The sequence below is a fragment of the Brienomyrus brachyistius genome, chromosome 11 (genome assembly GCF_023856365.1).
Source record: "Brienomyrus brachyistius isolate T26 chromosome 11, BBRACH_0.4, whole genome shotgun sequence".
NCBI lineage: Eukaryota > Metazoa > Chordata > Actinopteri > Osteoglossiformes > Mormyridae > Brienomyrus > Brienomyrus brachyistius.
Genome location: NC_064543.1, coordinates 665,957 through 685,265, shown reverse-complemented (window position 1 = coordinate 685,265; position 19,309 = coordinate 665,957). Strand labels below are relative to the sequence as shown.

Below are 19,309 nucleotides of genomic sequence, written 5' to 3'. Positions count from 1 at the left end.
AACCGTTTGATTTCATTTACAACTAACTCTGATTACACGTTTTTCATTTAAATTAACAAAACATGCATGTGGGAGGCTTGGTACGTATAATTTGTAATTGATTATTGCAAAGTCGAATGTTCTGGGCAGGCTCTTAGGTGTGGTGTTGAGTCTTAAGTATTGACAGGGCTACTGTGTTGTGAAGCATGACATTCTTAATTGTAATTTGTATATTTTGCAAATATCTTATCGTTCTCTGATCTTTTAAGCATATTTCTCATGTCATTTAGTCTGTATGTCTAAATAATAATAATAACAATAATAACACAATGTAGATTGTGTTAGATGTACTTAAATAAAATATTTTAAGTGAAATACTCATTTTTAAATCAAATGTGTTTCTGTTCTGCACTAAAATTTCTTTCAGATGCGCAGCTTGGCGCCCCACCCGGTTATTCCCTGCCTTGCCCGTAGCGAACCTGAATAGGACAGAAAATATATGGATGGGTGGATGGATGGGTCTTTTGAAGATTTAACACCTGACGGAAAAAGCTCAACCAGCAGGCAGTCATCTTGCTCCTTGTATTGCTACGGAATGGTCCCCACTTTATTGCAACTGTGTCAAATCATAGTTTTAATTTGGAGAATTTAATTTTGAAAATGACCCCATTTATAGGGCCGCTAGCTGTCCAGCTCCCCGGCCCTCCGGTTGCAAACACTCCGGCTGCTAGCCCACCAGCTCTCTGGCTGCTAGCTCTCCAGCTTCCCCGCTCTCCTGTTGCAAACACCCCGGCTGTCCGGCTGCTAGCTTACCAGCTCTCCGGCCGCTAGCTCTCCGGCTCTCCAGGTGCAATCGCTCCAGCTCTCCGGCCATGAGCTCTCCAGCTCTCCAGTTGCAATCGCTCCAGCTCTTCTGCTGCTAGGTCACCAGCTGCTAGCTCTCCAGCCGCAACAGCATCTGAAACTGGCTCTGCTGAATACCCGCTCTCTCAATAACAAAAGCGTAATTCTAAATGAATTCATCATTGACACCAACTTGGACTTCCTCTGTCTAACTGAGACCTGGCGCAAACCCTTGGATTATCTTGAGCTTAACCAAAGCACGCCGGCTGGCTTCAACTACATCGACAAACCCCGCCTTGAAAAGTGTGGTGGTGTAGCAGTCATTTGCAAAGGGCATAAAAACACTACCGATTCCCTTCCCTACTGCAAATTCATTTGAATGCCTTGCCTTAAAATTGTCTGGTCCAACCCCATTGACTATTGCACTTATCTACTGCCTGCCCAAACTCAACCCCTCATTCTTCACGACTTCTCCGCTTTCCTAACCCAGCTTTGTGCCTCGTCGCCATCTGTTCTCCTCCTTTGTGGTTTTAACTGTCATGTTGATGATGCGAATTGTAAATCTGCCATCCTTGTCCCAGGGCACCCCCAAGGCCCTGTGCTGGGGGCTCTTCTTTTTATCATTTACATCCTTCCTCTTGGAAACATCATTCGTTGCCACAACCTCCGCTTCTATTCTTATGCAGACGATGTTCAGATTTACATCACCACAAAATCTGTTTGATTTTGGGGGAGACTCTACTCTCACCAACTGTCTTGCAGAGATAAAAGCCTGGATGCAAGTCAACTTTCTTCAATTAAACTATAAGAAGTCTGACATGATAATCATTGGACCCAAATCCCTCACTGAGCTCACACAAAACTTCCACCTCTCTCTCGATCACTCCAACCTGACCCCCTCTCCTCATGTCCAGAACCTCTGAGTCACTTTTGACCGCAACTTGTCCTTTGTAACCCACATTAAGAACATCACCAAATCTGCTTTTTTACATTTAAAAAACATGGCTCGCCTCCGCCCATCACTTTCCTTTTCTGCTGCTGAAATCTTAATTCATGCCTTCATCACATCCCTCCTCGACTACTGCAACAGCATCCTTTATGACTTACCCTCCAAACTGCTTAATAAATTACAATAGATGCAAAATTCTGCAGCACGACTTCTCAGACACTCCCGATTGTGAGATCATATCACTCCTGTCCTCCAAAACCTCCGCTGGCTTCCTATTTCCCATCGTATACAGTTCAAAATTCTTCTCCTCACCTTCAAAGCTCTCCATAACCAAGCCCCCTCCTACCTCTCGTAACTACTCCACCACCACATTCCTTCTCGTAACCTTCGCTCCACCAATGCCAGCCTAGTACATCCTCCTGTCAGGACAAAGCTCCGAACCTGGGGTGACCGAACCTTCTCTGTAGCCGCCCCTTCCCTCTGGAATTCTCTGCCACAACCCATCAAACAATGTAAAGACCTGGCAACTTTCAAGTCTCTTCGCAAAACCCATCTCTTCAAATCTGCTTATAACCTCTAACCACGGTTCTCTGACGCACATGCTTGTGTTCATCTGGGTCATTCATTTGTTCTTATTTCTGCTGTCTTCCTATTTACATTTTCGATACGTTTAGCTTTAAACTTTTACATTTTATGTAAGTGTTTTTAATGTATGTTTTAACTTTATTGTATCTCCAATTTCTATGTAAAGCGTCTTTGAGTACCTTGAAAAGCGCTCTATAAATAAAATATATTATCATTATTTAAATATTTAAATGCTTGCAGATTCACAGATTATTAGAATGGTATCTTAACTTGCTTGTGCTTAACTGCATGTCTCAAGTAAAAGTTTTACCACAATTTTTAAATAATTCTTGTCGGGACACAAATACTTAGTATTAACTCAGTTACTACTTTAGTACAAATCATGAACAAATGTAGTCGCTACCTGAGATGAAAGATGCGTCACGATTCATTAATGATGAACAAGCATGACATCGGTATTTCACTTGTTATTAATAATTCATTTTCACATGGATTTACAAAATTAACAGATATGGTAACTACAAATATGGTAAATACAGTAACTAATTGGAAGAAAAGATGCATCACGATTTATTTATGATGAACATGAGATCAGCATTTCACTCACTGTTATTCATTAGTTGTTCCTTCAGTAGTTCACAAAGATTTACAGAATTAACAGATATAGTAACAAATACACTTATTATACAGTAACTGCTTGGTATAAAACATGCGTAACTATTCATTAATAACAACTTAACATAATCAGTATTTAACTAAGACTTAGTTTGTGGTTAATTAATATATAAGTAATACTATATTACTTGTCAAATAAAATGTTACCAATAATCTAATGTCGACTTGAAGGCTGTGATCTGCTGCACGGCCCGCAGGCTGTAAACAGGCTTTCCGTCGGTCGTTCTCGGTCCCTCCCCGTTCTTCCCCGAAGCCCGTAGCACCTCCGCGTCTTCGCGGCGGTCGTGCCTCTTCTCTGTCCATGGTTCGGCTCTGCGACAGAAGGATGAAGCTGGGCTTTGCTGTAGCAGCCATCGTCGGTTCGGCGATGTTCCTGCTTTTCCCCAGCAGGTCAGAAGCCGACGAGAAAAAGAAAGGCCCGAAAGTCACGACGAAGGTAGGACTGACTGAGGCTCGGCGATCCCATGAGCCAGCTGACTAGGACGGGAGCTTCCGCAACGCTGAATGCAGCCTTAACGCTTAATAACAACAATTCACTGCCTGTCGTTATGCTGCACGACTGTTAGCGGCTCGCCGGCCGCCGTGATGCCGAGCGCGTCGTTAGCGGCTCGCCGGCCGCCGTGATGCCGAGCGCGTCGTTAGCGGCTCGCCGGCCGCCGTGATGCCGAACGCGTCTCGCCGGCCGCCGTGATGCCGAGCTCGTCGTTAGCGGCTCACCGGCCGCCGTGATGCCGAACGCGGCTCGCTTGTTGCCGTAATACTGCTTTTATTGATTTTAGCAACTGATTGCTGTGCGGAAACATCGCATTAAATTCCATACTCCGATGTTACAGTATATCTGGATCCAGATAAATGTGCAAATAACAACAGAAAACACTTCTGAAGTTCTTCTAATGTTTGAGGATCAAGGTACCAAAACGTAATCAAATGTGAGTCTTGGACATTTAATATGATGATTTTCACGTTACTTTTCAATGCATTTCTATTTCTTCTAGGTTTACTTCGACATTAGAATCGGAGATGAGGACACAGGCCGAATTGTTATTGGCTTGTTTGGCAAAACTGTACCTAAAACAGTTGAAAACTTTGTTGCTTTGTCAACTGGAGAGGTATTCACACAGACCGCACATGCTGCATTTACAAAATGTACAATAGTTGTTAAAATACAGAAATAGGGAAAATAAAACTCATCCACTAAATTTTTCAACAGAAAGGATTTGGTTACAAAGGCAGCAAGTTCCATCGTGTAATCAAGAACTTCATGATTCAAGGCGGGGATTTCACTAGAGGAGATGGCACTGGAGGTTGGTGTCGAGTCTATTTGTATATGTATCTGCATAATATATTGCTGTCTTGGGTCTCAAACAGATGCTTAGTCTTTTTAATGACTCAGCTGTTCAATCTTTCTAAAGGAAAGAGCATCTTTGGAGGCCGTTTTCCTGATGAAAACTTCAAACTGAAACATTATGGCCCAGGGTGGTTGAGTATGGCCAATGCTGGGAAGGATACAAATGGGTCCCAGTTCTTCATCACGACCATCCAGACGTCTTGGCTCGATGGGAAGCATGTTGTCTTCGGCAAAATCCTGGAGGGCATGGTACGCACTGATCCCAGTTCAGTTCCTGCATAACACTTACCTGCAAACAACTGGTTGGGCAGGATGGATCATTTTCACACAAACTGTAACCCATGTTAACTGTTCACTTCTTTCTACAGGATGTTGTAAGAAAAATCGAGGCGACAGCGACAGATGAGAGGGACAGGCCTGTTAAAGATGTGACTATTCATGATTCTGGCAGGATAGAAGTTGAAAAACCATTTGTTGTCGCAAAGGAATAGATTGATATGGCGACATGGGCCTGGCCATTTGGGTCCTGGACTAATAACCAGAAGCCACCTGGTCACAGTCACCATGTGCCCAGGGAACCACGATTCAGTCAGTGTTCTCCACAGAAAGGCTGTTAGTGTTTGGCTCTGCATTGTTCACTGCAGCAGTGATTATGGGCACACTCCCAGAAATAGTCTTTTTACTGAACCAATACCAATAAAGGAGTTTCTTTGTTTTTCCTTATTTAAAAGCATTTAATCACCTGAACTATTCAACAGAATTCTTGACATACAATTGAAATGTACCATGCATCTACATTTCCTTCAAAGATTCAAATCAGCACAATTTAAGCATCGTTTGAGACAAAGAACTGCCTATTAATACTTAGGTTAACTCTTTATTCAGAGTGCTGTCTAAGGCATAGTCCCCTTGTCCAAACAATCCTGCAGACTTCCTTAAGCATATTCCTATTGATAAGACGGGTAAGAGCAGCGATGTCAGCTCTTCAATGCCCTCCTGTGGATAAAAAAAAAAATCCTACCCACAAATGCTTTAAGATTGGAAAAACTTACAATACACGCTCAGTTATGTCATTAGATCTTTTTATCTAGAGCACAGCTTTAAAACATTAATTCACATGGTACAGTAGTAGTCTGTTTTAAAGTATATTCATAAAGTATTTGTGCATAGATCAAAAGAACAAATTTAAGGTTCTCCACAAAAACTGCAATATGGAAAAATGCTTTGAAGAAACCTGACCAACATGTCAAAGAGAGAAAAGCTTTATTTTTGAGATCTCGTTAAATGAAAGAGAAATACATCAACTCTCTATCCTAAAGAGACGTGAAGATGCCACAGCACACTAAGGATCAGAACTACAAGGTAACATTTGTCTCTTCCACTTACCACCCAAAGGCTATAGATTTGAAAGGAGCGACGTCACCTTCCTTAAAAAAAAACTTTTTCAACTGTGGCAATTGGAATAGTTTCATATTTTGAAGTCACATTTAACATTTCACAACATCACTGTGGGATGCTTATAGGTCATACGCAACATAGCCACAAAACTATGTGAAACCGAAGCATTGCATTCAAAAATAAAAGGTTGGAATGCACCAAAAATGGCTCCTTGCTGGAATAACAGAAGGAAAAGACAAGAGAATGGCATCCAAAGACCAATGATAGATCAGCAAACACTTCATCCAAAGATCTCTGCCAGACCAGCAAACAAAAACAACCTCCTGTATCTTCCAGTGGTAAAAGCAAACTGCTTAACTACAATAATAAAAAAAAAAATCACTGAGCTGATGCCTTTTCTGCAATATGAAAGTGAAATGTTCAAAAGTTATAGTACACTGAGCTGTAATCTCAGCCTCAGGTGTGAGTACTGACTACAACTTGTCATGCTGAACTCCCACTCAAACTAGTATCTTAAGAGTATAGGGTGAAGAGGCTGCTACGGATTGGATTAGCAGCTACAAAAGACATCCGGATGTTCCTTTTACTTACAATTTAAAAGGTCATGTCCTGGTCACCATATCCTAAAATGAGTAGTCAATTGTTTCCAGTTTTGTCATTTTTAGGTAGTGATAGGAATTACAGGGGTTTAGTCACATTGTAAAATAAATAACATTATCCCTACTAGGTATGACATAAACGATCATAAGTCATTTAGTGTTTGTTCAAGTTTGCGCATGTCAGTGCTATACCAATGCATGTTCATTTAGAATAGAACCACAGATTATTTCATTGCAACCTACTTGTAAAATTCAGAATTTCCTGGACCCTGAACAAGAAGCTAGCAAATCCCTGCTAATCCATGGAGAGTTTGAGTTTCAGCTGCCAGCGCTGAGCCCGCCCTCCCCTTCTGCTGTCTATTCACTAGGGTACCGACCATCACCCACTGTACCAGAGCTAGGGCGTACAGCTGGCTGCATATACAGGGACACAGCAGACCATCTAAAAAGATCTAGCTGCACTACCTCTATACCATGCTACCGCAAAAGACCGTTAACTTTTAGGAGCAACCAAAGGCAATCCTGGAATGACCTAATCCTGGAATGACCTAATCCTGGAATGACCTAATCCTGGAATGACCTAATCCTGGAATGACCTAATCCTGTCGTCTTAATGACCTACTTTCTCATAGGCCAAAGCTCAGACAGACTGCTTATACGCCTCTGATTCCTCACAGCGACTGGCCAGCCTAACCAACAGCTAATGAACCAGGGAGTCAAGTGTCCTGCTGCTGGTTCTGCCAGATTAGGCTAACCGCACAGGCTAAACTGCACAGGCTAACCGCACAGGCTAAACTGCACAGGCTAACCGCACAGGCTAAACCACACAGGCTACTGACACGTGATTCTTCCAGTGAAGTGTTGTAAACGTAGAATAGTATTAATAAATAGTCTTCACAGACAATGCTACTTTAACATACGGTGGTTAAAATAAAAATGTATGGTTCACATATGGACTACCTCCAACAAAAAAAAGCTATTTAAAAACAGATGGAAGTTGAATGAAAAAATATATAATCAATATTTTAGAAAAATTGAAGAGCTGGTTGTCGATTATGAAACTTATCACATTGCATTTCTTTTGGTAAACCCTGGTTCTTTTTATTTGGTTTATAGGCAAGAGGTGACATGTACAAAAAGGCAGCCTCTTTCACTCCAGCTCTGCGCTTCCCATCATGCAATTGATTTTGCTTCCGGTAGAAATGCCTCCCAGTATTTCACCACCTAGAATTGGAACAGATCTGTTAATGTCCCTGGCTGATATTTCAGCTACAACAAAAACTGAAATGTAATAAACTATAGTGCTGAGTGTTGCAATATATTTGATTCCTTAGAAACATTTCAGATTTTGTTACAATAATTTGCACATGGTGGCCAAAAATACAACCAATTGCCTTCCCGATGGGCAAGAAGCTAATCTCTACCAGTGTTCAACTTTAATGATTAAAGTAAAGGAACCTTTAAAAACAGTGAACTTTCAACGGGTCTTTTCAGTAATTTTTGAAAGAAGATATGAGATCTCTATTCTGTGTCTCTTGAAGATTTCAAAGGCTTTAAAATGTGGATTCATGGTCGGTCAAATGTGAAACACACAAGGTACTCAGACCGTGCCTTGATAGACTGGAGCACCATACTGGATGGCAGGACCAGAAGACAGGGACCACCGAGGACGCTGTGGTCTCTTTGGTAAAGAATGGTCACATTTCTTTTTGTAGAGTGAGCGATACAATGACACCACAAGCTCTGCACAAATCAGGGCTCTACAGGAGGATGACAGTAAGGAATGACCTGCCCTCTGCTTTGCACCACAGCACTGTTGTTGCGTGGAAAGGGTTTATATAACATTGCTGAGACAGTCGAGTTCTGTGGGGATGTTTCCCTTCCTCAGGCCCTGGAGAACTTCAGAACAGAAAGGACGACAGAAGGACCAAATACGGACAGATTTGTGAAGAACGCTTTCTGCTCTGTCCATAACTGGGAAAATTTTACTTTAAAGCAGCAGTATAATGTCTGAAGGACAACACGAAGAGTGGCCCAGAGTAGCTAAATGCAGTTAAAAACTACCGGAGTAAATGAGGGGGAAATCCTGCAACCCTCTAAAGCCTGACTGACCGTCACCAGCCTTGTGGACAAGCTTCTCCAAACTCACATTTGCTATTTTGGCAGGTAGCTGGGCCACGACCTGGCAGTGTAATTCAAGCAAGTGCTACTATCAAATACTAACTCAGCCATATACAGACTAATCAAACCTGTATACCACACCTTTTCTTTTAATTTTCAAAAAGGCAGGGGTGTTTTTCCCTGTCATGGCAGCCGATGTCCGATGATTGAAAATCTAATTTTATTTATAGACCCATGAGTATCAACATTTTAATAAACAAACATTCAAAGTGACATTAATTCAGATCTACAGAACTGGAAAAACAATTTACCTGCTGCTGTGATTGTAGGAGAGACTCCAAGTATTTTATAATGTGGGCTTTGTAGTCTCTGGCCTTTTCCCTCTGTGGACAACAAAAGGCAACCATTAGAAACTCACCTTCAGCATTCTGCCCAATGTGTGAACGAGCTCTGAATATAACCTGCATACCTCAAACCTGAGTACCTCTTTGCGAACAGTCGCAGAAATCCTCTCAAAGTCTTTCCCGTAGTGGTTCACTCTGGCCTCCCACTTAACGACACGACAAATGAAAGGACATGATTTTGAGCAGCATGAAGTAGCATGTACTTGTGTACAGTCCTGAACTAGGAATCCTATTCATAGAATATTTATGGCAGATTCTTACGGCGAACACGTGAATGAGAAATATAGCAACATTCCTCACTGTTCACATTGTCACATATACTTTCCATCATGCTATTAGATTAGAGCCCGAGAGGTACATAACGCGGCCCGCCCGCGCGCCGAGAGGTACATAACGCCGCCCGCGCCGAGAGGTACATAACGCCGCCCGCGCCGAGAGGTACATAACGCCGCCCGCGCCGAGAGGTACATAACGCCGCCCGCGCCGAGAGGTACATAACGCCGCCCGCGCCGAGAGGTACATAACGCCGCCCGTCCCCCCACGCCGAGAGGTACATAACACCGCCCGTCCGCCCGCGCCGAGAGGTACATAACGCCGCCCGCCCATGCGCTGAGAGGTACATAACGCCGCCCGCCCATGCGCTGAGAGGTACATAACGCCGCCCGCCCATGCGCTGAGAGGTACATAACGCCGCCCGCCCATGCGCTGAGAGGTACATATAATGCCGCGCGCACTGTGAAATACCTCAGCGATCTCATCCTTGGCCTGTTGCAACTTGTCCGGTTTGCTGGACCACAGCAGCCTGGCTTCATTCTCCCGCTTTTTCTGCAGAATGCTCTGGCTGTCCTGCCACCGCTGCCAGGCTTTCACACGCTGGTCAAAAGAGCCCTGCAGAACACAGCTTCTTCTTCAGCTCATCATGGCAGCTAGTGCACTACCAACACTTCATTACTGCCACCTAGTGGTGTGGTGGTTAATGCCATAAGGGTTGTCTCTTAAAAAGTGTCTGAAGAACTTTCAAGAATGAATCAAGCCATTATATTTGCAAATATTCATAAATGTGAGGTAGTTTGAGGTCCACCGAGTCCTTAAGCATTATATCCAAATTACACAGCATAAATAGTAAGATGTATGTGGTGTGATTTGCTAGGGGAAGAGGTAGGACTTCCTTGTACCCGGACGGCTGCTAACAGGCGGATGTAGTCGGCCAGTAGCTCTGCAAAGGTGTAGAAGTCCCTGGTCGCTTGCTCCTGCTGCAGCTGCTCCATCCTGTCCTCCACCTCCGCAAGCTGGACCAGGGCACGCGACAGAGCTGTGCTGTCCTCCAAGCTGCCCAGCAAGGCCAGGCTCTTGGCGAACACCCCTGTATTTGCGGACAGCTCTGGTGGAGAAAGACGTGAGGCCCGTGACCACTGCTGACCATCTCCAAGCTAAACGGAATCAGTCCATATTGCTTCCACCCCACCATTTTCTAAAGCTGCACCTGGAGGCCCCTTATCTGCCACGTCATGTTTTGCCCGATTAGATAATCATCTACACTTATTCAAATTTTTTTAAGAGGGCGTGCTCATCAGGGTCTGCTTCATAACTCAGATGAACTGATCTATTTAATTGCCCTAATGACTGAGCTGGAGCAAATACCAATATACACAGTAGGCTTCCAGAAAAAGGACTGGGAAATACTGCTCTAACCCAGTGAAATATCTAATGATATGAGGCTCGGAGAGAGACGTCACTCATCTGAGGAAGTGGGCCACTGCCAAAGATTTTTTACGAGAGACATTGTACAATTTTTCTGTTCAAAGGCAAAAACACTGTTGCCCATGTTCCAGAGATTATTCTGGGTAAATTATTTCTGTGTGCGTCAGCATGACCTTCAACATCTATTGTTCAGCGTGAGTGTTGTCTTTGGTAGCTCATGTGATATTTGAGAAGCCACTGCAGTGTAGCCTGCCTTAGGGCTGGGAGTAAACCCTGGCACTCACTGGATCTGAAGGGGCCTATGATTTGGGCTTACCCTTCCTGTGCATGACCAGCGAGTCCACAGCGGCATGGAGCCTCTTCAGCTGCTGGTCCTCATTGTCCATCTCCAGGAGCTTCTCCTCAAACCACTGAGAGAGGTGAGGTGTGAATAGAGAACAGACAGAAACCAACAGAAAGCAGCACAGTTAGAACCAGGAAGCAAAAACACAGCCATCAGTGGACTGTGCCGGCGAAGGGACGAGCACATACAGCATGCGACTTGTCCTTCTTGACGGTGATCTTGTTGACAGCGTCCGTTGCCCTGTTGATCATCTTCTTGAAGCCAGGCCCACTTAGGGCCTGTGTGCTCACAGCTCTGGGTAACTGAAACGCAAGAACAATGTGAATGGGGCACGCACAAAACCGACAGCGATGTGCCACGGAAAGTACAGTATCAAGAAAAGATAAACCTAACATGATAAAACACTAAATTTAGCAGAAAACTGCCAGTATTTAAAGTGCCTGTAAAGGGACATACACTGTATGGACAAAAGTATTGGGACACACCTCTTAAGCAGTGAATTCTGGCGTTTCATTCAGACCCATTGCCACTGGTGTATGAAATGAAGCACCCAGCCATGCAGTCAGGTTTGCAAACATTTGTGAAATAATGGGTTGTTCTGAAGAGTCAGTGAATAACTGTCGTACTGTCATGGAATGCCAACTGTAAGTGGAATTATTGCAAAGTGGAAGTGCTTAGGAATAACAGAAACTCAGCCACAAAGTGGCTGACCAGACCACATGAAGTAACAGAGTGGGGTCACCGAGTGCTGAGGCGCATAGTGTGGAGAAGTCACCAATATTCTGTCGATTCAACAACTGCAGAGTTCCAAACCTCCTCTGGCATTAACTCCAGCACAAATACTATGCACCGGGAGCTTCATGGAATGGGCTTCCATGGCCAAGTGGCTGCATGTAAGCCTCACTTCACTCAGAGCAATGCCAAGTGTCGGATGAAGTGGTCAACAGCAGGTAGTAGAAGGAGCAGTGGAACCATGTTCTGTGGAGTGACGAATTGCGCTTCTCTGTCAGGCAGTCTGATGAATGAGTGAGTTTTATGGATGCCAGGAGAACGCCTGACTGCATTATGCCAACTGTAAAGTTGGGTGGAGGAGGGATAATGGTATGGGGTTGTTTGTCAGGGATTTGGCTAGGCTCCTTAGTTCCAGTGAAGGTAACTCAATGCTACATTTTCGACAATTCAATACTTCCAACTTTGTGGGTACTGTTTGAGGAAGGCCCTTTTCTGTTACAGCATGACTGTGCCCCAGCGAACAAAACAAAGACCATAAAGACATGGCTGGGTGAGTTTGGTGTGGAAGAACTTGACTGACCAGCACAGAGCCCTGACCTCAGCCCCATCGAACTTTTGGGATGAACTAGATGAGCCAGGCCTTCATGTCCATCGGTGCCTGCCCTCACAAATGCCCTTCTGGGTGAATATCTAAAAAGTCCCACAGACACACCCCTAAATCCTGTGGAAAGCCTCCCCAGGAGAGTGGCAGCTGTTATAACTGCAAAGGGGGTGGCGACTCCATATTGACGCCTATAGATTTAGAATGGCACATCATAAAAGTCCTCGTGGGAGTAATGGGCAGGTGCCCCAGTAATTTTGTCCATGTAGTGCATTTCCACACAAGGAAGTTGTCTTGGTGATTAAGGGCACCAGTTAACTGGCCTCCAAACCCAAAGCCAGAAAAATAGGGGACCCCACCTCATCTTTCTCCAAGAATTCTTGGAGATCAGCATCTTGTAAAATGTATGGATAAGAAACCAACCTCTGGAGATACCTACAGAAAAAAAAAACACTAAGAACCTAGGAACAATCTTATTGGCAGTATTTAAAAAGTGATATTGTTGGATGAGCCTGTGTTCAGTGCTCAGTGATATGAATGCATGTACTACATACTGAGTTTGTTGAGTGCAGTGCTCAGTGATATGAAGGTATGCACTGCACAGATTCTGTGGAGCGCAGTGCTCAGTGATATGAAGGCATGTACTACATACTGAGTTTGTGGTGCGCAGTGCTCAGTGATATGAAGGTATGCACTGCACACAGATTCTGTGGAGCGCAGTGCTCAGTGATATGAAGGCATGTACTACATACTGAGTTTGTGGAGCGCAGTGCTCAGTGATATGAAGGCATGTACTACATACTGAGTTTGTAGTGTGCAGTGCTCAGTGATATGAAGGTATGCACTGCACACAGATTCTGTGGAGCGCAGTGCTCAATGATATGAAGGTATGCACTGCACACAGATTCTGTGGAGCGCAGTGCTCAGTGATATGAAGGTATGCACGGCACACAGATTCTGTGGAGCGCAGTGCTCAGTGATATGAAGGTATGCACTGTACACAGATTCTGTGGAGCGCAGTGCTCAGTGATGTGAAGGCATGTACTACATACTGAGTTTGTGGTGTGCAGTGCTCAGTGATGTGATGCCATGTACTACACAAGGAGTCTCTGTGGTGTGCAGTGCTCAGTGATGTGACGCCAAGTACTACACAAGGAGTCTCTGTGGTGTGCAGTGCTCAGTGACATGAAGGCGACCGTGTCCCCCACCTTTCCAGAGCCGCTCTCCTCCTCTCCACAAACTCGGCCGATGACTGGTCCTCCTTGCCTACTTTTACTTTGGTCATTCCTGTGAAACAACACGGTACCAGGGAGTCACGGCTGGTTTAGGGTCTGATCTGCACTCCACAGCTAGGTGGTTATGATCGCAAGGAACGGCGCATTGCGTGATGCGAAGGAGCAGCCCTTTACCCAGGATGCTTTTCTCCGGTGGTGGGGGAACAATGTAGCCATTCTGCGAGTGTTTCAGAGACAGTTTTTGGTACAGTCCCAGGAAATCACTGAACCTCCTCTTCACCGTAAACATCCTGTTCTTGAAGACCGGCAATGTGGTCTGGGTAAAAACAGCAACAGGAACAGTAAGAGACAGGCCTTGGGTCATCACCATTTAATTGAGTTTTATTGAAAATGGCATTTTCATTAAAGCATAGACTTATTCCCCAAAGAATGACACTAAAGTAGATTAAGGAATTTAAAAATCCAAGTCGGCTGGATTTCATCTGTGCGGTTCCTGCAAGCAGCACCTGTGTGGAGACTCTGTAGGCCATATAAGCAGTCATGCCGTCACCTACAAACAGGAAATAAGGTCAGTCCTGCACCTTGTATTTGAAATGGAATGAAACAAATTCTAATTTCCATGCAAGTGCAGTGTGGTGGCTGACAGCAGTAAACAGAAACAGGAAAAATGGCAGGGATGCATTTTAAAAGCGTTTGCTCTCTGTACGTTGGCGTTTCGTGGAAGAACAAAGCCTCTGTGTATCGACCACAGCCTGGCTTCTCAGAGGCAACATCTCATGTACAGAAGACTTACCAAAAAGTTCTTTTCTGATAAATCCATCGTACGTTGAAAGACATATATGACTTAACATGATCTTGCACACTTGGGCTTTTAGCAGAATGGAATCTGTTTAAACACTAAACTTAACATTGTATGATATGTTGTGTGAGATGTTTACGCTCGCGATCGCTACAGAGATCGCTACGGCGTCTGGCTGGATGCTAACCTGGGAACAGATCACAGTTCAGGCTGATGAATACCAAATGTGCGTCGGCATTGCACCAAATGTAAAATATTGTAAATCGGACCATCATAAAGCGAGGAGCGTCTGTATTAAAACAATTCAAACGAAAACATATTACAAACAACAGCTTACCGACTTTCTCTGGGTTGGTGACTCCAATATTCAGCTCAAACTTGTCCTCCTCTTCCTCCCATTCTAGCTGCATCAAACGGAAAGGGAGCCGAGTCACACATTCACAGCATGCCTCCGGTTCACACGCACGCACCACTGCATCAAACACGCTTTCAGGAGTCAGGATTCCGGGCCGTACCTCCTCCACGGCCTCACGGCCGTTTTTCGATGTGGCGACGGCAGATGCAGGGGGCAGTGAGGCGAAGTTTCTCCTGTTGTTCCGGGGGCTGTCCAAGGACACCTCCACGGTAGAGTCTGAAAAGACAGAGCAATGTGAATGGACACGTAATAAAACAAGTCTATATGAGAGCAGACTTAAGAAAGACATTCGAAGCACAAGCAGAGTGATAAAGCAATATCTCTAGTACAAACACTCAACAGATATAAACTGAAATAATACATTAATTTTTAAATAATCCCTAGCAATATTAAAGGCATAATGAATTAAAGGTAAAAAAATATTAGGCTAAAGGGCCTAGATAAGTATTATTGTACAATTAATTATGGTGACATATTTTATAGCACATTGACTTTTAATGCCATTACATGACATAATAAATAAGATATAATCTGACAAGAAATAACATACCTGAAAATAAGTCTTCATCCTGATCTGCAGTGATACCATTAGACTTGAGTTTAGCACTGCTGGTCATCGGTGCTCCACTGAATAGACTGTTGTGTGCCAGGGTCCTTGACTTATTCTGTATAGGATTACTCTGCGCAAAGAGAGAGCCATTCTGCGTAAGACCTTTTATAAATTAACGATGTCAGTATTACCTAGTGTGAGTAATCGCAGTATCACATCGCTGTGACCTAATTCAGCCTGTTTTCGGGGGGGGTTGGTCACATGGTACATATACTGCCCAGCACATATGCAAAGTATGTTTGGTATGTAGGGCCCTAGATGCCAGTTACCCCCCCCCACTTATTCAATTCAATTCAATTTTGTTTGCATTGTGCATTTTCACATCAAAGTGACTCAAAGCGCTTCACATTGTCCTGCCCTAAAGCCCCCATTGAGCAAGCAAGAGGCATCCAAGGCAAGGAAGAACTCTGTAGAAGGAAGAAGCCTTGGGAGGGACCAGACCCAAAGGGGGAGCACGCACACACACACGTGCACACAGACACGCGTGCACACACACTCTATACCAGACAGCAAAGTAAGTATGTATGTTGGCCAGTGTCAGTTAAGATGTTTAGTGTATTAAGCCATAAGCTCAAATCATGCACAATGACTCATCAAGCATGGCTGGGTAAACTCAGAATATAAGACCTTTTGCTTATTGTTTGTTACCCCCCACTTCAAAAAAATCTCTCCTGCACCACCCCCCCCATCCCCCGGTATGTGCAGATGTGTAAAATATCCAGACCTCTTACCAGTCCTCCTTGTAGTCTTTAAGCACAATCAGCAAGGCAGACTACACGTCTGACATCCTACAAAAGCCAGTTCATGCATAGAGCACCAGAAAGCTGGTGTGTCCTGAGTCATTTCCCTGCAGTCCCACATGCCCCCTCATCCTAAGAGAACACTGAGTGTCCAGGAACATTCTGGATTATCGGAAGATGTCAAACTGATGCCTACAACAGAGTTTATGTCTCCAACAAACATAGATTTAGGAATTTTGAAAGATTAGTGTAGAAGCACTTAATAGTGAAAGTGATTAATTGTCATTGTTGACACACCACAGCATACAGTGAAATGCGTCCTCTGCATTTAACCCATATGTGACATCGTGACATAGCAGGGGGCAGCTAATTCAGCGCCTGGGTAGCAGTGTGTGGGGGCGGCACCTTGCTCAGGGTACCTTAGTCGTACCTTGTTGGTCGGGGATTCAAACCAGCAACCTTTCAAACACAGACAGACTTCCCTAACCATTAGGCCACCGCTGCCACCATTTTCTGTCCAACATCTGAAATTTACCATCATGAAGGTGGAACTGAAAAAAAACCTAATAAATTTAAACTGAAATTCATTGAATACATGAGCATAAAGGAATGCAAGCAAAACACAGGTAAAAACAGAATTTAGGAAGCTTCTGGAAGCACAGTACAGCACTCACGAAACATCAAATGCAACACAGCATGCACAACCTCGCAGACTACAATCCAGAATGGGTGCAGTGCTGTCCAGTGTAGCCTCTCTCTCAAGGGACCCGATTGCTTTTTTGTGATAATTTTGACGTTAACAAAGCTACACCCATCGAAGCCTCAATAGCATCTAATGACCACAGCTTTTTTTCCCTCTCTCTCTCTCTCTCTTTAGATAGAGTTTCAGGACTCCTGCAGAAAGCCTGCAGTGACCAACTGGTGTTTTTATGGAAAAGTTCTCTCTCTAAATACCATTATCATTGCCATTGCCATTATTGTGGGCAGTGATGAGATGATGAGGTGGCCTGCAGGGAGGAAGCTAGACTCCTGACAGTGTCCTCAGCACAGCAAGCTCGCCGTTAATGTCAGCAACAACAAGGAGCTGCTCATCACTGCCTCAGGAAACAGGAGGCAGACTGCGCTTCCTTTCACCACTGAGCTCTTCCAAGTCACTATTACAGATGCAGTAAGGCAGTTCACCAATATCTTCTTCCTCAGCCAGCCGAGGAAGATCCAGTTACCACTAGCTTTCACCAACTGCAGCTGATGCATGATGGAATCCAACCTCATAAGGTTCATGACACTGTTCTATGGAAACGCCTCAATGGGACTGTGAGGACTGTGCAAAGCAACAGCAGCACGAATCTGCCTTCAGGCGAGGCCGTCTTCACCATACGCTGCCTCAGAAAGACTGGCTACATCACCAGGAGTCCTGATACCCTGCACACTCCTCCCTTCTGGCACAGAAACTGAGCATTTTAAGAACATATTCTATATGTCAGCATAAGGCTACTCAACGGCTGCTGATTATGAAAGCAGTATTAAAAACTGCTGGTCAGTTTGTTGGTTACTTGTCACTCATTTTTGTTGTCACTCAAAAACATTTATTTTGTGATATAAATCTTATTTGCTTAGTGTTACTGATTCTGTTGTCATTAATGTCTTGTTATCGTTTAATGAGCATTAGCTGACAGCATACAGAAGGCGTGCAAGGGTCTCAGTATATATATATATATATATATATATATATATATAGACAATCATCAATTAATAGAAGCATTTCAACAAGTAGTGTAAAGGCACGGTCTTAATATATGATTCACTGATCCTACAGGGCTACAAATGTCTGCCGATACCGGCATGATCTGCAAAAAAGTCGTGGATCTGTCGGTAAGATATATAGCAATAAAAGCTAATTCGCGGAGAAATACCTCATTATACCATACGGTTAGCCGGCAGTCAGTTGACTAGCCGTTTGTTTTGTGCCACCTTCGGGCTCCGCAGCACCGCAGCTGCACAGCGCGATTCTACCTCCTACTCCCCGAACCCGAAAGGAGTCGCCGCGGCGCCTGTCCAGCATCAGCGAACCGAAGGTAAATCCCGCACTATCGGGCCCGGCGAGCCCAGCTGGTAGGCTGCCTCCCTAACGCGCTCCCATGCGGGGACTCCGCACGTACGCCGCTGCCTTCTTAGCGCCATCGGGGGCGGAGGAAGGTGCGCTGCTTACGGCATAGGCGAAGATATCCTCTCCGTCGTCGCTGTCGTCGCCAGCAGTGCCGGGGTGCTGTCGGCGGTCTGCGCGGCCGGCGGATGGAGCGAGACCTCGCTGAGAGCCGGCCGCCATCTTTACGCCGAGCGGCCGGAACGGAAACGCCGGGGATTAATAAACATACCGACATCTGCCGGTGAGGCTGGAGCCCGGTGCGTCATGCGCACGGAGCCGTATTTACGCGTGAACGCATAGCTGAACAACAGGAACAGAACAACAGCAACAAAACAACAACAGCAATAATAATAACAATAATGTTTATTATCGTTTGGTCTATATTCTGAATTGTTGTAGGTCTGCCTTAGCAAATTATATCTCTAATATATATATATATATATATATATATATATATATATATATATATATATATAGCGAGAGAGAGAGAGTTAAAGTTATTAAGCATTGTTACGTTGTTAAGCATTCAAGGTCATTGATGAAAAGATGGTAATTGGGATTCATGGGGTGTCAGTTAGTTCTGGTGGGGGTTTGAGTTGCTCTGCTGTGTTAATAAACGAAGCAATTTTCTGTGTAATATGGCGCAATCAAATGAGATTTCAGAGGACCCCGGACGAAGAACTGTTTAAGCTCAGGAGACTGAGAAGCGTTACAAAGGGATAGGACTAATAATTTTTAAAGACATCCATCAGTCCATGGTCAGACAGATACACCAAACAGAAGTATAGCACTGTGACTTCTCTCCTTCTCAGTGTTTTATTTAAACATTATAAGTACATTATAAGTACAACTTCATGTAGATCAGGTCACATTCTATGAGCCATTCATGCTGAAATCCAAAAACTTCCAAAGGTTCCACAGCAGTTCAGCAAATATAGATATGTTTTGTATATATGTAGTTTTTTTCTGAAATCTTAATTTCAATATAATAATGCTAATATTTGTTGATCCCTCATTTCTATATAAACGTGCGTTCAGAGTCCTGTTAAGCTTCTGTATTCAGAGTGTTACATTCGGTAGTTGGGG

The 19,309-nt window shown here is 44.2% G+C and overlaps 2 protein-coding genes across 2 annotated transcripts; one reads left to right on the top strand and one right to left on the bottom strand.

Annotated features, from left to right (window-relative positions):
- Positions 1-3,224: 3,224 nt before the first annotated feature.
- Positions 3,225-5,094, top strand: LOC125752048 (peptidyl-prolyl cis-trans isomerase B-like). The gene is made up of 5 exons (XM_049031587.1): positions 3,225-3,467; positions 4,027-4,140; positions 4,242-4,335; positions 4,444-4,628; positions 4,748-5,094. Exons 1-5 carry the CDS (start codon positions 3,333-3,335, stop codon positions 4,868-4,870), a joined length of 651 nt encoding a protein of 216 aa, XP_048887544.1. The 5' UTR covers positions 3,225-3,332; the 3' UTR covers positions 4,871-5,094.
- A 531-nt stretch (positions 5,095-5,625) lies between these two features.
- On the bottom strand, positions 5,626-18,472 carry LOC125752045 (sorting nexin-1-like). The gene is made up of 15 exons (XM_049031583.1): positions 18,287-18,472; positions 15,278-15,407; positions 14,828-14,943; positions 14,650-14,716; positions 14,020-14,063; positions 13,688-13,829; positions 13,487-13,565; positions 12,638-12,713; positions 11,134-11,247; positions 10,919-11,012; positions 10,077-10,282; positions 9,646-9,789; positions 8,967-9,047; positions 8,809-8,880; positions 5,626-7,600 (listed from the first exon to the last, which is right to left on the bottom strand). Exons 1-15 carry the CDS (start codon positions 18,401-18,403, stop codon positions 7,550-7,552), a joined length of 1,533 nt encoding a protein of 510 aa, XP_048887540.1. The 5' UTR covers positions 18,404-18,472; the 3' UTR covers positions 5,626-7,549.
- Positions 18,473-19,309: the final 837 nt, after the last annotated feature.